The sequence below is a fragment of the Podarcis raffonei genome, chromosome 10 (genome assembly GCF_027172205.1).
Source record: "Podarcis raffonei isolate rPodRaf1 chromosome 10, rPodRaf1.pri, whole genome shotgun sequence".
NCBI lineage: Eukaryota > Metazoa > Chordata > Lepidosauria > Squamata > Lacertidae > Podarcis > Podarcis raffonei.
Genome location: NC_070611.1, coordinates 3,252,889 through 3,270,000, shown reverse-complemented (window position 1 = coordinate 3,270,000; position 17,112 = coordinate 3,252,889). Strand labels below are relative to the sequence as shown.

General features: G+C 44.8%; 1 protein-coding gene across 1 annotated transcript in view; it reads right to left on the bottom strand.

Moving 5' to 3' along the window:
* ELAPOR2 (endosome-lysosome associated apoptosis and autophagy regulator family member 2) overlaps positions 1–17,112 on the bottom strand; it is an 84,817-nt gene that overhangs the window by 29,460 nt on the left and 38,245 nt on the right. The window contains exons 2-5 of the mRNA XM_053407389.1: positions 14,336–14,450; positions 9,300–9,495; positions 8,225–8,372; positions 481–567 (exon numbers count right to left, since the gene is read on the bottom strand). Coding sequence (XP_053263364.1) covers positions 481–567; positions 8,225–8,372; positions 9,300–9,463 — 399 coding nt within the window. The 5' untranslated portion in view covers positions 9,464–9,495; positions 14,336–14,450. The remainder of the gene's footprint in view (positions 1–480; positions 568–8,224; positions 8,373–9,299; positions 9,496–14,335; positions 14,451–17,112) is intronic.

Below are 17,112 nucleotides of genomic sequence, written 5' to 3'. Positions count from 1 at the left end.
ATACAGTGGTACCTTGGTTTAAGAACAGTTTAGTTTATGAACAACTTGGATTAAGAATGCTGCAAACCTGGAAGTAGGTGTTTTGGTTTGTGAACTTTGCCTTGGAATAAGAACGTTTGGCTTCTGTTGAGTGTGTTCCATTTGTAAATTGAGTCCCCTGCTGCTATAGGAAAGCAGGCCTTGGTTTAAGAACACTTTGGTTTAAGAACGGACTTCCGGCACAGATTAAGTTTGTAAACCAAGGTACCACTGTAGCTTCAAGTTACAAGAAAGGAGTGGAATGGTTTTCCTTGGGAGGTGGTGGACTCTCCTTCCTTGGAGGTTTTTAAGCAGAGGTTGGGTGGCCCTCTGTCATGGACGCTTCAGCTGAGATCCCTGCATTGCAGGGGGTTGGACTAGATGACCCTTGGGGTCCCTTCCAAGTCTACAATTCTACGATTCCATGATTCTATTCACCAAGCCATGAAACATTATACTCACAGAATGGGAGCCCCATTCGCCATTATCTGTCAGCTTCATCCATTTATCGCTTGTGGAGTCCATCTCTTGGCACTGATCATTCTGAATCTATTGATTTTAAAAATGGGAGCTTTCAGATATTGAGTTAATTTGCTGTCAGCCAATAACAGAAGCAATATTTATGTAACACTTTGAATGTTTTCAAAAACCCCTCACATGCATCTCAGTAATCCTTGTGCCAGCTAGTAAGGTAAGATAAACAGGTAAAGGACCCCTGGACAGTGAAGTCCAGTCAAAGGCGACTATGGGGTTGCGGTGCTCATCTATGCTTTCAGGCTGAGGGAGCTGGCATTTGTCCACAGACAGCTTTCTGCATCAAGTGGCCAGCATGACTAAACCGTTTCTGGCACAACGGACAAACATGACAGAAGTCAGACAGCACGGAAATGCCGTTTACCTTCCCGCTGCAGCAGTACCTATTTATCTAATTGCACTGGTATGCTTTTAAACTGCTAGGTTGCCAGGAGCTCAAACAGAGCAATGGAAGCTCACCCATCGTGTGGATTCGAACTGCTGACCTTCTGATCAGCAAGCCCAAGAGGCTCAGTGGTTTAGACCACAGCAGGACCTGCAACCCTTTTTACCTTTGCCACCCAACCCAAACTGTTAAGTCATTATTATTCCAGAGTGGGGTGGGAGGAGTGTGAGTGGAGACAACACAGCCTTTCCTAAGGTTATTGAGTGAGCTCGTGGCTCACATGATATGCTATCCCCTTGGAATAGGACAATTCCTCATTCACACAAGTAGGCACCTAAATCATGGCAGGAGTCTCCATAGCAGAGAAGGCTCTCTGCTTCAGACCTTGAGCCTCAAATTTGGGGGGCTGTAAAGAATGAAAAAGGTGATGAACCTTAAGGGGGCAGGGCTGGCCAGCATGATCCTGCTTCCTCTCCCACACTTATTTACATGTAAGGAGTTGCCTACTTGACCAAGACTTCACTTATGTCCTGCTCTCCAGCAGCACCCAAAAGCCAGCTGGATTCCTCTAGTCCTGGCAAGGCTACCTGTGCCCACCCCCCACCCCCCGCATTCATTGGACACCAGTATGGCCACGGCTCAGAGTTGATGGGAGCTACAGCCCAACAAGGTCTGGAGGCTCACAGGTTGCTGATCACAGCTGTAGGCCTTGATTCGCGTTACACATGCATGTCATGCTAAACAGTTGATCAACAGCAGCTTCAAGGCTAGGAAAGCATTGTGCAATGCAATATCTAACTGAATTTGTGAAATTTGCTGCCACAAAATGTGGTGGTGGTCATGATCTGATTGAGTTACCATTGGGTTCGCTGGGAGGGAGGAACAGATTCATGAGCAGCAGATCTTGGGGTCTCAAATTTCATATTTTTTAAAATAATATTTATTAAAGATTTTTTAAAATTATAAAAAAGGAAAAACAGAAAAAAAGACAAAACAGAAAAATAGAAAGAAAAAATACATCCATCATTCTCAAATTTTAACTTTCATTACCTTCTTTCTTTGACCTCCTCCTCCTCCCCTTTCTTGTATCCTGGTTAATAATTATCACAGCAAATCCTTTCCATAGTTCATAATATTTTGTCCTTACATTATCTTAATCTATTTTCATCTTGTCTTATAGCAAACCTTAAAACTTAAAACTTAAATCTTATTTTTACCGACTTCTCATAACCATATCATTAACCTAATTCTTTAAACATTTTTACTAGAACCAAGTAGTTCCATTTCAACATTTTTCTAGCATTCATCAATTATTTTAAAACAGTCCTAATGATAAAAGAAAAAAAAAAGTTAAACGATCCAATCTTCATCCAGCGTCCCTTCCTCCTGGTCCCGGATTTTGTCAGTCCTTTTTGTCCCATTAATCTAGCGCATTAACCTGGTATCCTTATATGGGGGTCTCAAATTTCAGTGGCACCCTGTGTGACACCAAAATTCAGCACCCTGACGCCTCTCACACTCCTTTCTAAATCATAGCTGCAGCATCTCCAGCGCCCCCCTGCCCAGGCTCCATGTCCCATGCAAATGAACTGGTTGCCTCCCTCAAATCTGCCTGGAGGTCCAGAAAGGACTGCAGGCATCTCCTTAACGTGCAAATCATGTGCTTAATGCACTGAAAGGGGACTGGGGTGGAATGGGGAAGAATGAGGCAGGGCAGGGGCAGAATAGGATTCCCCCCCATTACTTGTGGCAAAAAATGAGGAAGCCTCTATGTTTATGGCGGCCTGCCTCTAAATCAGAAGGCAGAAGGCCCTGGGTTTAGATCAGTGCTGGGACAGACCTCAGGCACCTGCCACCAGCACAGGCGGGGAGCAACCGTGGGCTGAATGGACCAGAGACGAAATGCTGGCTTGGGCGGATCATTGGCCTGATCCAGCAAATGAATCCAAACTTTCCAAATATGTTTTCAAACACAGTTGCAATGGATACTTGGAAACTGAAAAGATGCTGATTTGGTCTGAATTGATGCACCCCTCTCTCCCGCAGCCGGGCCACCTGGCAGGCAGAGATGGCTTTGCTGATTCCCGAGTATCTTCTGTGGCCGTGCCTGAGGGGGAGGCTCCCCTGCAGGGCACTTTTACTTTACTTGCTAGCAAATAACTGTTCAGGAGAATAGCAAAATTGTTCAATAGCAGTGCAGACAAAATGACTGGCTATTCTGTAACAGCAGGAATTTAAGAAAAGTGATAATAACATGCTATTTCATCTAGAGCAGTGATGTTGGAGGCCTCTGTGGGGTTGGGGGGGAGCCTAAGCTTCACATTTCAAGCATCTTTGTCGTAACTACACTGGAGTAAAAAGAAAGAGGGGGAGAGGGGCTTAATCAGAAAGCCTAATGTTCAGAAGAATAAACCTGTGACAAAATGAGACAGAGCATCTTCTAAGCTGACAGGGGCAACATCCACAGGAAAGCACCTCTATGTGAGCCATACTGACATAATTAATTTTTAAAAAAACAACAACCATGTCTTACAGAAAAATTGGACCTTGCTTTATAGAGTAACTAACTACAAGGAAATAAAAGAGCTTTTAAAGGTGATTATAGACATAATGGTGTCTAAAAATAATATTCTGCCTTGTGAAACGAGGTGCAAGAAGGCTTCATTATTCATTCCACAGGCAGTTCTGTTTCAAACCAATGGATTCAGGTTACAAGAAAGGAGATTCCGACTGAACATCAGGAAGAACTTTCAGACAGGAAGAGCCGTTCAAGAGTGGAGCAGATTCCCACGAGAGACGGTGGACTCTCCTTCCCTGGAGGTTTCTAAGCAGAGCTTGGGTGGCCATCGGCCAGGGATTCTTTAGCTGAGATTCCTGCACTGGACTAGGTGACCCTTGGGGTCCCTTCCTACTCTGCAATTCTATGATTCGGATTCAGTTTTGCTGCAGTTCGTCTTCCATGAAAAATTGGTCACCCCGCTGTCCACTGTGGTGAAATTAAGTAACTTATCCATTCACATAACTCAATGTAACTAGATTAGTTGAAATGTATCAGAAACACAATTTTTTTAAAAATGTAACTAGATTACTGCACTGCGCTATATGTGGAGCTGCATTTGAAGATGGTTCAAAACTTTGGCTGGTGCAGGATTCAGTGGCCAGGTTGCTCACCAGAGTATATAGAGCATCAATTCTGGCCCTACAGCAGAGACTGCAACACCTCAAGGACTGCCTCTCCCCGTATGAACCAATCCAGATCATCATCGGAGGTCCTTCTTCATGTGCCTCGTCTGGATGAGGTCCGGAGGGTGGCAACCTGAGAACGGGTCTTCCCATTTGTGGGGTGCTCTCCCCAGGGAGGCTTGTCTGGCACCTTTGCTATACACCTTTAGGTGCCAGGCAAAAGTGTTCCTCTTCTCCCAAGCCTTGGGCCAATTAAACAATCTACGGCCTTTTAAACTGGGTTTGGGGGTTGTTGTTTGTTTGTTTGTTACTATGTTGTATATTTTTGTGCTTTTATATTGTAAGTGGTGGTGGGGTACTAGAAATATAAAATAAAATAAAAATGTACATATATTGTTGTTACATTATTCCATCCCATTATTTTCAATGCAAAGGAAATGGAATGCAAATATGGGAAAATGTAAACAATTACTACTCATTTGTGGACTGAAAGCAAGAATAACAGCAAATACAGATTCTATTCACTGGATTGATTTCCTTTCTGGACATGGGAGAAATAAGCAAGCATCAGCAATTTTTGCTCCTGCTCCCATTTTGACTGGAATTCTCTGACATCCCAAAGCAAGTCTCAGGTTTGAGGAAGGAGCAGAGTCGGGGGAGGTTTGGGCAAGTTCAGACACCCAGCTGCACATCTGCCTAAGTATGGAGCTAGATGTCTGTGTGTGTGTGTGTGTGTGTGTGTGTGTGTGTGTGTGTGTGTGTCTGTCTGTCTGTCTGTCTGTCTGTCTTTCCCCTCAGTGGCTCCTGGTCTAGCTGCTACACTAGAGCTGCTCTTGCTTAATGAGACTTAAAGATGGCACCCCCAGAGTGCAGAAAAGCTATCAAGGATGCTTTGATCAACATCAGTCATTGGCTGGAAGTGATTCTTGGGCCTCATACTCAGGCAGTCGATGCTTTTGCTTTCCTGTGAGAAAGAAAGAAATCAATTGCTGCCCAGCCAAGCGGCTGCTACAAGTGTGTATCTGGAAGCAAATTAATGTAACTGCAGCAGAATCACTTGTGGCTTCCTTTTTCAGAACCTTAACAAGCCGGTATGGTTAAAAATATAGACAGTACCTCAAAAGACATCTCCCGTGAGCACGTACCGTCTTATTAGCGAAGGGCAATGGATGGTATTGAACCAACAGAAGGAAGGTGACTTGGGCGGCATGCTTGTTCTGCCCATGTTTCCATGCCTGCCGCATAGAAGGAGCTGGCACATGGAGCTTCCTGCCCACAGTGCCGCATCTCATTGTCTCCAAACAGTCTGCAAATGTTAATTAGGGCCAAATGCCTTTTGTGGCAGCAGGAGAAACAGGAGTGATTCATCCCTCACACAAAGCGGGGGGGGGGTGTGAGCAAGAGGAACATTTTCCATCCTCCACTTCTTTAGTCTTCCTCTACTTTCATCCAGCCACCTGCACAGCACTGTTTGAATGCACAAGGCGGCAACATGAATTAGGAGCTCCCCTCACTCCCCTGGCATTTGTGATGCCCATTAGACAGCAGGCCGGCAAAGGGCATCAACACCTGACAACCAGAGAACCTGCCGCAGCCCAATGCGGATGCCTGCCCTGGTCTCCCTTATTTTTTTCTGTACCAGCACTCATGGCAGTGCCAGACAGCCAGAGTTAGCCACCCCTTTCATTTTCCACAGAACCCCTGATCCAGCATCGCTTTGGGGAATTAAAATAATGACTAGACCCAGGTCAGGCTTCTGAGTTCGTATAGAAAGAGGTCACTTGGCCCAGCGGCTGGAACTGGCTGTGAGCTTGCATAATGTGCAAGTCAGGGTTGCCAGCTGTTGATTTCAAAAATCATGGGGCCTGGGCAGTGCTAGGGACAGAGCTGTGGGGGTGTAAAGGGGCTGGACTTTTTGGACATTGGTGAGAGCAGACATTTTTTGCTCCTGTGACTTCTGCCGGCAGATCCTAATGCCAAGTGAATGAGTTGTGCAGGAAGGTAAGTGGGCGGGAGAGCAATGCCCGCAGCTGCCAAGCTGTCACATTGTGTTGGCACCACCCACCTCGCCTCCCTCGGCTCAGCAAAGCCTGCGGTGGGGGAATTAGAGAGACAGCACACCCAGGCACCCACCAGTCGCACATTCAACAATCTGGGGAGAAATGCAGGTGAGCAACATGGTCTGTCCTGCATTTCACGGTTCATATGCGGTGCAATTTGTGTAAAGATGCATTGGCTGACTTTAACTTAGAAAAACCCGAGGTTCACTCAAACAATTCTGGGAACCCAGCCAAAATTCTGTCTTTCACACAAGATGCTCTGGAAACTGCAAAAAAGACAAAGAAGGGGGGGGGAGTCCCCAGCTACACCACATTTTTGTTTCAAGTCAGGTGCCAGCCCTCCTTTTGAACCAAAGCCGAAGGCAAGCCCACCCAACGCATCTGCCTGCCAGACTCACCAGAAGCCAGACTTTCTCTTCCCGCCAGGGACTGTAAAGACAGAGGGGCTGTCAGGGAGCTCACAGGTGGGCTTCATTTTGCTGAGGGAGTTACAAGGTGGGCCGCTTGTGTTAGAAAGGGGCTGGTCCCTGCCAGCCTAACAATGGCAAAACCACGCCTTAAGAAAGGCCAGCTGAACCCAGAAAATCTAAAAAATTGTGGAGCCCTTGTTCACTTCTTGGGCAAAGTTCTGGAGTGGGTGGTTCCTGGGCCGCTCCAGGTTCTCTTTCCAGTCGTGTAAATAAAATGACAGAGTGCCTTAGCTACAACCCAGTTATTCCAAAGTATTACAGTCTCTACATTTTAGAGCGTTATCGGCTGAGTTTGGCCTGTACATATCTTTACCATGCCAACATGTAGATTTGTTGGCATGGGGAGTCCCTGAACTCACTCATACTGGAAGGTTTGTAAGCTAGCCATTGGCTGCTCCGTAGGATAAAAGGCTGTGGAGTTTCTGATTCTTGGCATGAAACACCTTCACCTGCATAAACAGGTGTCGATAAGGGCCCTCTGGAAAAACTATAGATCCAGCCAGTCATGAAGAGTATGAATCCGCACACGGAGGTTAGACACACGGCCACTGGGATCAACACAGTCAGCGGCCTTTGGGCAAGCTGCCACCAGTTGCAACAAACCCATATAGAGGATACACTTCCTACATCCAGAATCTCCATGCACTCCAAGCTGGATCATGAGTTTGCCAGCAGCTTTGGGAAGGAAGGATATTCAGCAAGCATTTGAGACAGGCCATAGGTTTTGATGTGCTTGAGACAAGATGACCAAAAAGCACTGAAATCATTTGGCTAAACTAGACTTCTCAGCATCTAGACACCATATAAACACTTCCTCTGTGAATCTGGGAAGGACTCAAGTTGGCAGAGGCATAGTGTCCAGGTCAAGGGAAGTAATAGTCCCACTCTATTCCATGTGCAGACGAGGGCAACCAAGATGAACATGGGTTTGGAAACCAAACCTTATGAGGAAGAGAGAGTTGGGGATGTTTAGGAGACTGAGAGGAGATATGATAGCCATCTTCAAATATCTCAAGGGACGTCACATGCATGAGGGAACAAGCTTGCTTTCTCCTGCTCTGGAGGGGAGGACCATCCGAACCAACGGATTCGGGTTACAAGAAAGGAGATTCCAACTAAACATCAGGAAGAACTTTTGGACAGTAAGAGCTATTCAACAGTGGAACAGTCTCCCTCAGGAGGTGGCGGGCTCTCCTTCACTGGAGGCCAGAACCCAGAGTGGCTGGGGCAACCCAGTCATATGGGTGGGGTAATAATAATAATAATATCTGTCATGGATGCTTTAGTTGAGATTACTGCCTTGAACTAGATGACCTTGGAGTCCCTTCCAACTCCACGATTCTATGAGTCTATGCAAAGCATATTTTGGGGGCAGCTGTGAATCAGCAGTGGGCTAAATAAAATCAGTGGTCTGTCTCAGTATAAGGCAGATTCACATTTCGATAAGCCTCATAGAGGCAAAGACACCCAGGATGCCAATAAACTGCCTCAAAAATAAGCTGTGAGAGTTCTTTTCAGAAGACTGCCTCTGCAGTTTAGCCTTAGTGTAGATTTAGTGCACAAATCCCCCTTACAAAAAACTCAAAGAAGATGTTGTTGTCAATATACTGGTATTCAAAGATGACGGAACCCGACTTCTTCAGGTGCACTGTGTAGATCAAGGAGACGGTGCAGTCGTCTCTGTTTGACTCAATGTAATTCCCACGAGGAGTCCACGATGATCTGAGCAAACATGAGTAGAAACAAGAATTGTTTTACCATATAGGCACCATAAATATCCATCTATCAGGCATATTTAACCCATATGCTACTTAATGATCTGCTGCATTAAAAATCCTGGGAAAATAAAGGCAGAAAATATTAGTCTAGAAAATATTAAATTTTGCAGCTGATTTGTGTTAGCTACAATTCCTATACAGTGATGACAGGGAAGCATTCACTGATACATTAGGAGGAAATAGAATGTTATTCAATTGCTTTTCAAGCTTTCTAGAAATAAAAGACATTTTGCAACTAACATTCTATCAGGAGACCATTTCTCCAAGATGCAGTGGATTCCTTTTGAAAATTTCCCCTTCCCTGTTGATCAGCTTGGCAGTCTTGGACCTACAAAAATAATATTAAATTGCTTCTCACAGCTACTTCTGAGGTCCAAGTGGTAGTGTCAACTCCTTGAAGGAAGACCACTACATACATTTCTGAGCACCGGGCCCTTGGTGCATTGTTACCATTTCAGTCAATGAGTTGAGACCCCGTAAATTGCATGAGAGCCGCTGGTTCTGCAGCATCATTCCAGCTCAGAGTGTCTGGACCTGGTCAGTGCTTGAACAGGAAACTGCTAGAAGACCATGTAAGCCACTTTGAACTTAGGAAGAGTGGGCAACGGCCGTAGAGTGGTAGAGGGCCTATTTCTCATGCAAAGGGTGCCAGGCTCAGTCCCCAGCATCTCCCAGCCGCCAATCAGTGTAGACAATACTGAGCTGGGTGGACTAATGGTCCGACTCTGTACAAGTGGCTTCCAACATTCCTATGAATATAAATATACCAGAGAAGGGAAAATTTAAAATCAGAGGCACCACTGCACCTCAGTTATAATGGTTTCTCCAAGCCTCTGTGTGACATGTGCACACAACTCCCCAAGGTCCTTACTTGCCGCAGCTGTCTGCTTTGCTCTCAGCTGAGCCCATGGCTGTGTCCATGTAAGTGGCTACATTTGTGAATCCTGCAGGCAGCTCGTCCCACTCATCAAATTTGATCCCACTTCCCAAGGAGTAGGTTCCTTCGGCACATTTACTGCACACCTGGTTCTTCATTTCTAGGTATTCCCCAGAAGCACATGAGAAAGCTGAGAAGGAAAACATGCACAGCTGATTAAGGGCACAAGCAATTGGTCCATTGCAAGCTCTCTTCTCAACAAGCATTCAGCAACCCTCAAATGTAGAAAATCACAAATTTGATTGGCACCTGTTTCTCAGATCTGGTATCCGTTACAGGCAAGTTGTGTTGACCACAGCACCGATCTGAAAACAAATCTCAATCGTAAGAATTTTATTTCTGTAAACCAATACCTTATTCAACATGGACAGCACACAATATTTGGGTCATCTACATAGTACCATTAACACACCTAGCAAATTATTTTCATTGATCTCACAATGAGGACAGCTTAAACATTGATGAAGAAACTACACCTTTTAATAATAAAAATAACAGAATTGAATGTTCACGGCAGTCCACACACCCCATACAGATTAATTTCTTTGTATAAAATTGTTGCTTCAAATTGTTCCCTTCAGCCCTTTGAATAGTGCAGACTATAAAATTTATTAACGCAACTTCTGACAACTTGCAGCAAAGATACTTAGTTTCACCATTCACCTAGAACAAATGTGCACTCACACCTTTTAACCAAAAGGTGCTTTTAATTTTGCAGCAAAATACCAATTCGTTTTTCATGAATGACCAGAATCTCCTAGTCACAAATTACACCGTGTCAAAATGCCAGAGACGCCCAGGAGAAGGAGAAGACAAGCTCCCCAGTCAACAAGTTTGGTTGTCTTTCAAATCTAAAAGCATCCCGCATCCCCGGAGGCTCTCTTGTGCAACTGTGTTGGCCAGACATTCTTCCCGATGCCCATCTAATCTCTGAAGAACTTGCTAGCAAGGAACTACAAGAATGCAGTTTATAGGCACATTCCAACCAAACCTGACTTTCAGGTTTGCCGCACATGCAGTAAAGGATGCCTGCCCCATTCTATGCAGTTAGTCATCCTTGATCTGCAGGTGATTCATCCCTGTGACCTATGAGGTGGTGCAGGCCATCCCCACCGTCAGATGAACACTATGTTCACATGAACGTCCTAATGAACATGTCATAGAGGAGAGCCTAGACCAGCATTAAGTCCTTAGGGCTCTTCACTGCTACAGGAGCCTTCATTGCTGCTTCATTACAGTCCCTTTATCAAATGGCCAACTATTTCCACGTTTCACAGGAGAATGCTCTTTTCCCGTCACAATGCATATCTCCATGAGCAGAAGTAGCTTGGAGGAAGCCAGCTGCTTGCCTGGTTCAATCCGAGGCTGAGCATGGCTAATGGCAAAATGAATCTCTTTTGACATCCGGGACAATCTGTGCAACTTTATTTGTGTTTCAGCTGGTAATTTGTCTATCACCAGAGACCTCTTTCCATGCTGGCATGCCCACCGAGGTCCCTATGCACATTGTAGCTCAGTTTGGGGAGGGCTGGCCAGGCCTGTTGAGCCTCCACATGTGGGCCCAATACATTTATTATTAACTTCTTCATTCAATGTATATACCGTCCTTTATCAAAAGATACCACGGCAGTGTACACATTAAGGGCACATTTTATGGAGCACAATAATAAAAACATAACAAACAGCATAATCATGAAATAATCATAGTAACAGTCCCCCGCCACCACAGTTTTAACATCACTCAATTTCTGAAACTCTGTGTTGCCAAGTTACAACCAAGCTGCCTTTGGTGGCAGTTTGCCTGTTCTTACTAATGTTCTCCTTGAGAAAATCCCAAAACCTTCCAAAGAGCTCCAAAGTTCCCCAGAAGAGCACTCTTTGAAAATTCCTGCGTTAAAAGCTGTGGCTCTTCCGCTGCCCATGTGTGTGTGTGTGTTTGTTTTCTTGTTTCTTTGCTTGCTTGCTATCAAGTCAACCATTTTGCACTTGAGGAACCCAAATTCTGCACTGTGAAAGGTAGAATCCTACAACCTGTAGAAATGTCCTGGGCAAGTGTCAATATTTATGCTGCTTCCGCTCATGGGGTAGCAAACACCCCAGCCTCCCCCTGACCTTGAATCATTTGGGATCAATTCACAAGACATTCCTCATTCAAGCCTGTTGCCCCAATTTTATAAGGGTTAGAAACTTTTAAAATAAATAAATATTCTCAGGATACTTATTTTCCTCATACCAAATTCCATGGGTTTTTTTGGGGGGGGGTTGCATAGCATCATAGAATTTATCTGGTTAAAGTCAATATAGTACCACTGAATGAAGACACCAAGGAATATCATGAAGCAATAAAGAATAAAGAATTAAACTGGGAAAATTAAACTCAAAATGTTCATATGAATACTATAACCTATAATTTCCTTTTCCTGATTCAGCATGCCAGATCTGAATCATTTATGTGGAGCTTCTTAATAGACCCTGAATTCATGCTTATTTCACCCCATTTATTAGAACTGCCTACACTCTTAGCCTCAATTGAATCTTAATTTTAAAAGGGTGCTGCTAAAATAGTCCAGGCTCTAAAAAAGCTCACATTGAAATGAAGACAGAGGTTGTGGACTTGGACTGAGACTCCTAATCTCAGAGTCATAGTCTTGAGCTCCACATTGGGCAAAATATTCCTGCCTTGCAGGGGGTTGGACTAGATGACTCTGGTGGTCCCTACCAACTCGACAACAAAGTCTACGTCTTCAAAAAAGGTTCCTAAGCAAATTTACCAATCATGGGATTAAAAGTCCTACTGTGCATCTCATGGTAACTGTTTAAAGGTTATGCTTTCCATTTCTCAGGTGATGCTTTCCATCAGCTTTGGCTGGTCTGCTCCTGTCTTAGTAGGGACAGCCTAACTTCTGTTTTCTATGTTCTGGTAACCTCTAGGTTAGACTGCTGCAACTCATTATACCTGGGGCTGCCTCTGAAGACGGTTTGGAAACTTTAGCTGGTGCAGAACTTGGCAGCCAGGTTGTTCATCAAGACGGTTTGAACATAATACACCAATCTTGGCCCAACTCCACTGGCTGCCAATCAGTTTTCAGGCCCAAATTAAAGTGCTGGTTTTGACCCATAAAGCCGCAAATGGCTCAGGACCGCAATACCTCCAGGACCACCACTCTCCATATATAATGTCCCAGACTCTGAGGTCCTTCTCTGTGTGCCTCCTCTATATGAGGCCCAGAGGTGGCAAGACGAGGCCTTTTCTGTGGTAGCTCCCTGTCTGTGGGATCCTCTTCCCAGGGAGGCTTGCCAGGTGCCTTCATTGCATATTTTTAGGTGCCAGGCGAAAATGTCTCTCTATAACCAGGCCTTTGGCTTCTTAAGCAATATGTATTTTAAATGTGTATTGCTTTTTTATGTACTGTATTTTGTGTTCTTCTTTTTTTTTTAGTATTTTTATGTTGTGAACTTATGAACTTAAGGGATTTATGAACAAACAACAGTGAAACTGGCACAGACTGGATAGAGACTGAACTACCATGTGATCCTGGTGCCAGGAAGGATGAAGGAAGTCAAAGGAGCAGCAAGAACCCAACACTGACATCTCCTGCTCTCTGGCTCTCCAATATTTCAATACCTTTTCTCATCCCTGCGTTGCAATACACCTGTGGCAAGAGAAAGCCCAGTCCTTTCTTTGGCTGGTCCACCCTCCTACTTCAAAGGAGAGCGTAGCTCCACCCCAGGAGCCCAGGGCTCTTGCCCCTATTCCGCCCACCGGCTCCCCATCTCTTGTACATCCTGGGCTATTGCTGGTCATTATCCTCTCAAGATAAAACAGCCTTCAGGCTCAGCAGCACTCAGCATGTCCCAGAAATGTACTTTAAAAAACCCACCAAGGTCAGGCGCAAACAAGAGCAGAAAACCCTTTGTTGTTAAGCTGGTTGCTGGCGCATTCGAGACCTGACAGAAAGGGGATGCGTTTGCTTAGTCACGGAGCCAGCTGAGCTTAGGAGCTGCAACAGCCGGACTGTTAACCATTCAGAGCAAGATCAGCTCTGGCTTTAGCTCTAGTCCTACGCAGCAAATGCCTGAATGTGAGCACTGCCAGGTCTTCTGAAATAAATATTCACCCCATGAGGTGGTTTTGAACAGAGGAGCATCTGGAGGAGGCGGAGGTTTCCCACTCAAAATGCACCTTCCCCCCGTGGGGGGGGGAAGTCCAGATACATCTGTCTGAGGAGCAGCAGCTGATGGCAGCGGGGGTGGGGGGAGTCACTGCTGCTTGAGGGTGGGGGGGGTCACTGCTGCAGAGTCACTGCTGCTTGAGGGGAGGGGGGAGGGTGGGGGGACCGACACGGTGCAAACACTGTCAGCAACACCAGATGGGCTCTGCCAGTGCATCTGCCCCATGCCCAGCTCCCGGCCACCTCGTGCCAACCTCTCTCAATCTTAGCCATGCTCATTTATTTTAAAATGTGCAACCCACCTTTTAACCAATGCTTCAAGGCTGGCAAAATAAAACAGCATCGTTCCGGCAAATATTAACTTTATACTTGCATTAACAAACTAATTTTAAACATTAAGTTTTTAATCTTGCGTGAGAAAACACCTGCAGACTATGGTTCATTTAGTGATAAATATGTGAGAGGAGGCTGTCACTGTCAGAGAATAAAAATTGAGAGAAAGGGGATGGTTTTAAGAATAACAAAAAACTAAGAATAACCCACAGAGTAAGTATATTCAAAGAGTAAGAAGCAGCAAACCCCTCTAGATATCAACTTGATTTTTCAAATGCATCTACAGAATATCCCTACGTATGTTTCCTTAGAAAGAAGGCCCACTAAGCTCAGTGAGGTTTGCTCCCAAATAAATGGGCATTTGATCACATCCTAAGTCGTGGTTGATTATGTAAGCAACAAAAAACAAACCTAGAAATGGCAAGCTTTACATGAGATTTGTAACAAGAAAGCATCAATACATACTGCATTCCTTCCCTTTGACAGGATCAGGTAAACCAGAACATTCCACGTTTGGGACTGCAACTCTCCATCTGGACCCACTGCTATCGCACTCCGTGTATTCAAAGTGGTACTCTGTCTGCAAGCAATAATAATAATGCTTCAGTTATGATATATTTACATTTCTATTTAATCCCAATGCATCAGTAGAACATCAAAGGGGAGGAAACACATTGATATACAAAATATTGAACTGCCAGTGTCTGGGTGGACATGAAGTGACAAAATGCACAAGGGTCACAAAGTATCAGGACTTAAATGAAAATGCATAGAAAACGAGACTTGGGCCCAAATTTCCTCTAACTGGCTACAAATGCGTCAACTCTGAGAGTGTGGGCTTCGCCTTCTGGAAATGAGGCTGCCAACATGCAGCCAGAAGAAGGGCTTGTGAGACAAAATGCTCATGGGCAGGAATGCCATTCAAAGGACTGAGCACAAATACTCAAAGTGGCTCATAAACGTGAGCTGTGATTCCTGCAGTGCAGGGCTGTGACTACATAACTCTTCCAACTCTGCAATTCTGTGAGTCTATGATTCTGCAGAGCTCTCTTTCAAGACAAGTGGCCATAAAGATGTCGATGAACAAAATCCATATCTATCAGGCACACCATTCCTTAGGGAAGCAATGGGGGACATTTGCCCCAAATGTTACATGTGAAAGGAAAACATCATCACTGATCATCATTGATCAATAGACATTGCCATACTGTTGTTTACTCACTAACACACACTGGCCTATTATTATTTTTATTTCATTTATAAATCACTTCCAATGAGGCATCCCAAAGCCTACAGTAGAATAAACACACACGGTTGCTCACCTCCCCAGTCTCTGAGAGGTGAGAGATTCCCGGGGTTCCAGGAGCTTCCCCAGGGTTCATGTTTCCTTCAGAATGAGGCACAGCAGAGACCGTGGTGTCTTTCGGATATATGGATTATTTGCACATATATACAAGCTGAGTCTACAATGGAGGGGCTCACAGCATTCACACCCCAAGAGGGTCTTGCTTCTCCCACAGCCACAGCCTGGGATTCCAGCAAAAATCAGGCATGGCTCTGCCGTCCTGCTTTCCCAGCCTGCTGCCTTGCTTCCAGCTTCCAGCTCACACAACTCAACTCTTTGTCTTTCTCACTACCAGAAAGTGAAGGGAGGGGGCCCCACCCATTTGTCCTCTGGCACCAAGCCACTTCCTTTGTTACCTTGATGACCCGTTACCTCAGCAGGAAGCTAGCCTGACTGCTCCAGGAATCTGAATGCTTGCTGGATCCAGGAACTAGAAGGGTCTCACCATATAGCCTACTCCACTGGGGTGTGGAATGGACTTCTGGATTAGGGGTGGGGACGAATTTGATTCAGTTAGATCCTGCTTTAAATGCTAGCAAATTTCCACCTTCCAAAACATTATGGCAACCCTATAGACATTTGCACTTATCCAAACTTTTGCAATGCAGTTCTCCAACCAAATGATCTTTACAAAAATGCAAATATTAGGAGAAAGTGGGCATAACAAATGAAAATAATATGCAAAAATACATTATATGTTGAGAAATTTCCTGTAAAAATGTGTCCATTAGTCAAAACTGCCCCCAAAATGTGTTTATTAGGAGAAATTTACACTAAATTCTCACTAGGATTTTATTTTTTTTAATAAAATAAAAAGAAAATTGCTGCATAAATTTGGAGAACTGAATTCAAGATTAGAGAAATAAAAAACGGAAAGGACTGAAATTAACGGATTCTTCCAGCCCTGCTCCTGATAGGACGGTATCTGCAAAATGCCTCCCCTGCAGAACAGTGATTGGCTGAGGATGTAAGGAAAGAGGCGACTTGTAGGGATCCTGGTCCCAAGCCACACAGGCCTTTGTGCCCCAATGCCAGCCCTCGAAGCTCAGCCAGCACCTGGTGGGCAGCCAGTGCAATTCTTTCTGCAGCAGCACAATGTGCCTGACTTCATACAAGCCTCATGGGGAATTTAAACACAACAACCAAAAACCTCCACTATAGTGATAATGTCCTTTTGCATTAAATTCACTAAATAAACACCCCTTAGAAACACAAAGTGCAGTTGGTAGCTAACACATCACTGGTTAGATGTAACAAAAAGGGAATCTGAAAGCTCACAAACAAAAATAGCGAGTTGTCCTCTCCCCCTTGTTTCTAGCTTTGCTGGGAAGAGCCCCTTCATAGACACCCCAAAGGGATGTGGTCATCTGAGCTGATGAAACAGTATGAAATGCCATGTAAAATGAATCCAATATGCTATTGAACAGACTTTCCATTGCAGAGAGAGAAAATATCAACACATTGTTTCTTATGATAAACATGGATGGTTCCAGAAGGCACATGCCTATTTAGCGTGGGGGGGGGTCCTTCTCCAACCAAGGAAGAAAATGACATTGATTCATGATGTGAGAGTTGGAGTTGGAGAATAGAATCATAGAATCATAGAGTTGGAAGAGACCACAAGGGCCATCGAGTCCAACCCCCTGCCAAGCAGGAAACACCATCAGAGCACTCCTGACATATGGTTGTCAAGCCTTTGCTTAAAGACCTCCAAAGAAGGAGACTCCACCACACTCCTTGGCAGCAAATTCCACTGTCAAACAGCTCTTACTGTCAGGAAGTTCTTCCTAATGTTTAGGTGGAATCTTCTTTCTTGTAGTTTGGATCCATTGCTCCGTGTCCGCTTCTCTGGAGCAGCAGAAAACAACCTTTCTCCCTCCTCTATGTGACATCCTTT